Source organism: Drosophila erecta, unplaced genomic scaffold (genome assembly GCF_003286155.1).
Source record: "Drosophila erecta strain 14021-0224.00,06,07 unplaced genomic scaffold, DereRS2 tig00000000-arrow-pilon, whole genome shotgun sequence".
Lineage (NCBI taxonomy): Eukaryota > Metazoa > Arthropoda > Insecta > Diptera > Drosophilidae > Drosophila > Drosophila erecta.
The window spans coordinates 10,698,720-10,705,556 of NW_020825194.1; the positions used below are offsets into that span (position 1 = coordinate 10,698,720).

Below are 6,837 nucleotides of genomic sequence, written 5' to 3' on the forward strand. Positions count from 1 at the left end.
TAATATAATATTTCGCTAAAATATTTATTCCCAAACTAAGCATTTCCTAACTTAAGATTTTCTACGTTTTCATGTTATGGTTTCGGTTTCTGCCAGTGTAGTGGGAGTAATAGACCCAAGACTTGAGTTGCGGGAGTACGAGAGTTGGGGAAGTTACGATAATTACACCGAGTCAGACGTGAAATTTCAATTTTTTGTTGCTCATTCCCATTTCTTTAATTTTTTTGTCAGTCGTTTAACGAGCTCATCTCGCAGGCACTCCGAAAATTGTATCAGAATTTCTTGTGGCATGGGACGTAATGAACGATAATGAACTCAGGATGGTTCAGGTGAACTTCTGTGGCTGGAGGTTGGGGTTAACTAGGGTGATGCGGATAGTGGGATGCAGAGTGGGTGTCGAGAAAACTTAGAAAATACTTTACATATCTATATTTTCCAACCAGACATAGCACAGAGATTACAGATACGCGCTCAAAGTTAAACAGAAGTGTAAGTATTTTAGTCGAAACGATTTTTGATGTCTTCAGATGCCTCAAAGCCACCTGTAATGCCAAACTGAATAAGGATAAAGAGGTACGATATTATGGCAGACAGAATGAGCAGGATAAACTCATTATTGAGATGGAAAAATCCCAGCACTTTGATCTCCAGTCGTTGTGTTTGCAGCTGACAGAGAAAGGTTTCGACCTGAAAAAGTTAGCATTACAAAATATTTCTTTGGTAAATGACAAGCCATATCAAACTCACGCTCTTATCCCATCGCTCATCCAAATCGCTGCAAACGATATCCAAAGGCAAGTGCTTTGGCATTTCCGACTGCCTTACAGTATAATCTGCACACATAATGAGCAGTACCAGATTGGCCAACTTGACAAAGGCCATGACAATGGACAAAAAGGCCACTTCGTCGTCGTTCAGTAGGTGCAGAATGTATTGATACAGCATTAGGCAAATGTTTATAAAGTTTAGGTAGACATAGAAAAGGATCTGCCATTGCAGAATACAGCGAAAAGAGTTGGTGACCTGGTACAGTTCACTGTAGATGGCGGCGCACTCGTCCAGCTCATCTGCAAAATCGCACAGAAGCTGCATCCTGCGATACCTGGACATGCGATATCCTTCCTCCTGCGACTCTATGGGTTCCATCCGCTTCAGCATGGCGGTGATATTGTCGGCCATGTGTTCGTACAGGATTCCGGACATTAAAAATCCCAGGAAGCAGGCATCGAGCACACAGAGCGTTCCAAGCCACATGTAGGTGCTGAAAGCAAAGGCCACCCTTTCACCGATATCATCGAAGTATGTGGCTTCAAACAGGGGTATTAATTCGTGGAAACAGCCGCACAGGGTGAAGAACAACTTTAGCAAAAAGAAAACCACAAATTTCGTTGGGAACAGGTGCCGCAGTCGCGTGGTCAGGCATATCCTTTGGTAGAGCAATAGGTATCTGTTTAGCACCTCTCGGAAGCGATGCTCACTCGTCGCCTGGATTACAAAGGATATGACTGCCAAAATGAACAGCGATATGGACTGGGCCAAGGCAAACACATCCGCATAGCTCTCCAAGCGTTTGCCAATTACACTGGAGGTAAACATTGGCCACACTCCCACGTAGGTCAGAACCACAATGCAGCGCCACAGGACATTGAGGAAACGATTTCTGCTACCCTGCTTGGGCGCCTTTAGCTGCAGCTTGTCCCGATCCAAGCTCGAGGAGAGCACCAGCAAGCCACGAGCAACGCGATAGAGCCAGAGGAGCAGCAATCGCGACCAGCTCTCCACTCCTTTCCCGGCCATAATCGAGCTGGAACTGAAGTGCAGCCTGGCTAATGACATGTCCTGTCGTCCAGGGGATTGCGATAAGGAGCTGGAGCTATCGGACCTGCTGTTGATTTTATTAATTGAATGTGTGGATATCGGCAATTGGCATTCACGCTCCGCTGAGTGCCTCGCTGACTGATTGGCCCCAAAGAACTCGGCGCGCTGGTCTCCCAGAACTTGGAACATGCTACCCGGTACTCGGTACTCGGGAATCGATGATGATGGACAGGCCAGCCCCGGGACTCACACCCAGATCCACCACGTCGGGCACTTGGACAGGCCCTGTTCGGGCCCTTCAGGCACACTGGCACACAGCAGATGGTGCTCGAGAAATAAAACCATCATCGGGCACAAGAAAAAACAAAACAACAAAAAAAAATGGGCGTAAATTGATATTTATGCCCGTGTGTCAATAAAGTTGTTTTGGCTTGATGGACATATGAAATCGGCCGTAATTCTCATTGGACTTTTGTAACGAGGTGAATGGACGAATGAGTAGGAAAACCTATTCCTAGGAAATATTTCAACTTATTGCCGCTGGCTTCTTTCCGTTGAAATAGTTTGAAATAGTTCCAATGTGAAATGTTTCATTTTATAAATGCGGTTATTATTCTACTCTATCGATTTATTGAATGTTGTCATATCAATTGCCTGTATTTATCAAAAACAAATTGATAATCGACCACTTGAGCTCATATCTTAAGTAGCATGTTATTTGGAGCTATTAGTTAATTCTACTCATTATCTTGATTCCCCTTATTAACTGAGTACCAGTTTAAAAGCACACACTTAAATATGCATAAACCCATATAAATTTCAAAAGGAACTGCGTTTATTTATTCTACAATCCACTTACAAATGTATAATATTTATAATTATTATTTATAATATAAATATTATTATAATATTATTTATAATATAAGCAGCGTTATATCCGACTATATGAACCTCTTTATGACTAAAGGTCTTTTGAGTTTGTTATGTAAACAATTATCGCCTTAAATATGTCAAATGCTCTTATCATTGGAATCCAGTTTATTGGGCGTCTGGAAACCTCGACCCGATTTCCTCGTTCGTTCCGATTCGAAATCGCAATTCATTTGAAACTTCATTTCAATTTCAATTCACTCATGGGCAATTAGTAAGGCGATGACTTCGCGGGGCAAGTTTTTCCCTTTTTTTTTTTTTTTTTTGCTGTTTAAGTGGAAATCGGAGGAGTGGGAGTTGTTGTAGAAGTAGGAGTAGGAGTAGTTGGAGCACTGCTCCCACTCCCACTGCCATTTTCCATTTTTCCCCACACCCAATTGGATTGCGAGTTGCCAAACACGTTTGCCGGGCATTAGAATAGCTCCACTTGAAGTCAACGAACTTGCAGCTGTACGAGTTGCTTTCCAATATCCCAGCCAGCCAGAAGAAGCCCAAGAAGGAAGTCGTGAGCCTCGGGAGCAACTGGCAATAGAAAAACAACGGAGTCAACAGCCTTCGGCAAATCCAGTTGCAAGTGGCAAGTTGCGAGTGGCAGCTAGCTGTTGCACACAGCAAAGCAGCAAAGCAGCAGAGCAGCAGTCTAGTCCTGCTCCACCATGGCGCAGCCAGCCAGCCACATTAACTTTAACAACCGGCGAGGAGCTGCGGCAGCAACTCTCGGCTCGAAATGGGCGTGCAACAAGCCTGGGCACCCAATAACTGGTTTTCCTAGATAGATATAGACAGATAACACCGGCTAGAAAGTCGCTGCCCGGCTGCTCCAGGTCCCCAAGTCGCCAACTCGCCAAGTCGCCAGGTCTCTGCCAGTCTCCAAAGCTGCAACAGCAACAGCAACAGCAACACCACTGGGAGCAGCATCCTGCAACCAGTTTACGTACAGTTCGCGTCCGTGTTATTACAGTCCCCAAGTACATGGAGTAATTGCATGGTCCATGGAGCAGGCCTGACCCCAGCTTCAGTCTCCAGTTCCCAGTTCCCAGTTCCCAGTTGCAAGTTGCCAGTTCCCGTGATGACCGAGCTGGTGATGGGGATCGCTTTTGGGATGGGGCTGCACCGGAACAAATCCAAATTGATTTACTGGCTGTAAAACTAAAAGCTAAATGAATTAACCACACCACATAATAAAAGATCTTGTTAGGTTTTAGGATCCTAAAATTCAGCATGGAAAAGTGCATGCGTGGTGTATTACAGGAAATTGAAATTATAATTTATGGTATAGAGAGAGATGGTTACTGCACCTATAATATACAGGCATATAATATTATAACATTATATGTTAATATTAATATTACGTACTAATATCTTCATAAATGTGCCTTCAACCAGGCGGAAGTGGAGAATTGTATCTGAACTAGACTTAAATCAAAGCTGGCAGTGATGGTTTTGTAGTGATCTTCCAGTATTTACGATCCATTTAGTTGCGCTTTTTTTCTCGGTGTGTTTTTATAGTATGATGCTAGAGCTGCTGCATCTGCGCATCGGCCAATGAACCGATGTAAAGACAATAGGAGCAGGTCCAGAGCCAAAGAGCCAAGCCCCGAACTCGGACGGGAGCCAATCTATAGCTTTGGATGCCTATGCTCCAGCTCCCAGTTCCATGCTCCATGCTGCATGCTGCTCCTCTTGTGTTGTTTTGCTAAATTGGAAATAATTGCCCCGAGGCAGCGGCAGAATTGCACGTGTGCACTTTCCAGGGGCCCTGGGAAGTCATAGTTTTAAGGGGCTTACTTACCAATCCCCTATTTTATATGTAAGCATATTGAAAAGTTTGTAAAACTGTATATTTTATTCACGAATTTCTCATGATTTACGATCACACGATAGCAAGTATGCTTTACGATTTGCGCCCCTTTTTCGCCGCCGTCCTTGGCAGTTGTTGTTGCTGTTGCCGCTGCTGTTATCACTGTCATCGGTAGTAGTTGTGTTTTTGTTGTCGCGGGCTGTAATCGAAAAGAGAGCAAAACAGGCGAGAGAGCGGAAAATCTGCAATAGCAAACACAGCGCACGATGAGCAGAGAAAATATAACAAAATAATGACAATAAAGTCGAAAGTACGGCACAATAAAAAAGTACGGAGAAGGTTCAACGACATTGCGAGATTACAGAGCATTCACATGCGACTACGCAACAGCAACAGCAACAGCAGCGGCAACAACAACAACCGCAAGGCGGAGAGAGTGGATAATGCACATTTACATAGGTACGTAAGTGGCGGAGAGAGCAGAAGAGAGAAGAACCAAAAAACAAAACAACGACAACGCATAGAGCAAATAACAAAAAAGAGCACGCAAAATAAAGAAGTCATCGACATCACAGGGATTTTTATGTTGGATGGGCGAGCAAGGACAGGGGGGAGGGGGGCTGGCGAGGCAGGCACAGGAACATCAACAGCAACAACAGCAGCAACAACAACAGCAACAGCAACAACAACAACAACGACAGCAACAAGGGACTCGAAAACAGAGACAGCGACAGGAAAATGTTTTTCATTGTCTATGCCCGTTGGAGAAAAACTAAATGCAGCCAGATGGAGCCAAAGCTGGATCGTGGCGTGCACTGAAAAAAACAATCTGAGGATCTGGATACATACTCAAAAGTCTCAACAGCAATCTGAAACTGTAGAAGGTTTTTTCTATAGGTACTTAACAGTAGTAGACTCTCCTTGAAGCTATCTTAAAGATAGCATACACTGAGCACGCATAATTGAATTAAATTACAGATTAATGAGTTTATTGTTTAATTATTATCTTGTTATTGAATTTTTTACTGGTAGCTAATATTTGTTCAAATATGAACTGAAAATGTAGGCGAAGATCGTTGAATGGCCCAATTGGAAACAACTGGATCACGAGTTGCAGTGCAGGAGTTGGAGTCACTGCAGTTGCGGGAGACATGCCCCATGCGTTTGCATAAGCAGCAGCAACAAAGACAGAAATAGGAAAGACCAGTAAGTGGGGGAGTGGCTGGAGTGCGGAGGAGGGGGAGGAGGGGAGTCGGAAAGTGCACAAAGACAGCCCATGCAAATGCAGTAACTGCAACCCCTGTCGCAGAACGCCACCCCCTTTGACTTCTTGCCATTTTGGCGTGTGTTGCACAAAATGCCTCACTTGGATGCGTTGCTATTTCCAGCCACAAACAGATACAGCTCCACATAAAGATCTCGATCCCGAACCGATCCCGAACCAGATGCAGATACAACCCCTGCATAGCTAGAAGTCGGCGGCATTTGCTTACACTCAATTTGGATATTTAATTACGAGTGCGGATGGGGGATCTTCGGGCCCATCAGTCGCCTGGTGGTCGTCAATAAAAAAAAAGTTGGATGTCAGATGGGACCCACTCGTGAAGCCGACTATTGCATACCCTACATACAGCTATTTATATACAGCTTTATAACACTTCTATATAATCTTTAAAACATATGCTCATTACCTTACTGGCATTACTACCAGTACCAACTCTTGGAACTACAGCATGCCCTTTTCATAACTCTTCAAGCCCATAACCAAGATACCCACTCAATCGAAACGAGAAAGGGGCTACGGAACCCAAATGCAGGGAGGCTGTTCGATTTGATTAGGTTTTCAAAATTCGATTCTCCAACGGCAAACGGAATTTATTTGTTTTGCCGCCTCTGTGAGAAAATAAACATGAAGCATCGCGGTATCAGACGCGTCTTGGCCATAAACTGGTAAAAATAGTGGTGATAAGGGGGTGGGCAAAGGGTTCGAAGTGGGGAACCTGATCCCTGGGACTTTCTTTCTTTCCAACCATCCATGCGTTTGTCTCGCCTTTGTTTGTTATCACTTGGAGTTTGAGTAGTTATTTTTACGAATTGATTAAGGCGGCATTTGTTTAAGCGCAACAGGTAAACAGTGAGAGAAATGGGGAAGACAAAGGGAGAGTCCGCTGAGGAAGGGGAACAAAAGGGGTTCCGGAGCTGATCGGTCAGGGGAGGGGACCAAAACTTTCCGTTTAAATGCTTTTACAGTTGAATTGCAAGCATGTTCTGAGCGGCAGTTTTCATAC

General features: G+C 44.3%; 1 protein-coding gene across 1 annotated transcript; it reads right to left on the minus strand.

Annotated features, from left to right (window-relative positions):
* Nucleotides 1–414: 414 nt before the first annotated feature.
* LOC6554392 (gustatory receptor for bitter taste 93a) lies at nt 415–2,011 on the minus strand. Its single transcript, XM_001982328.3, has 2 exons — nt 748–2,011; nt 415–687 (listed from the first exon to the last, which is right to left on the minus strand). Exons 1-2 carry the CDS (start codon nt 2,005–2,007, stop codon nt 499–501), a joined length of 1,449 nt encoding a protein of 482 aa, XP_001982364.3. The 5' UTR covers nt 2,008–2,011; the 3' UTR covers nt 415–498.
* Between the last annotated feature and the right edge of the window lie 4,826 nt (nt 2,012–6,837).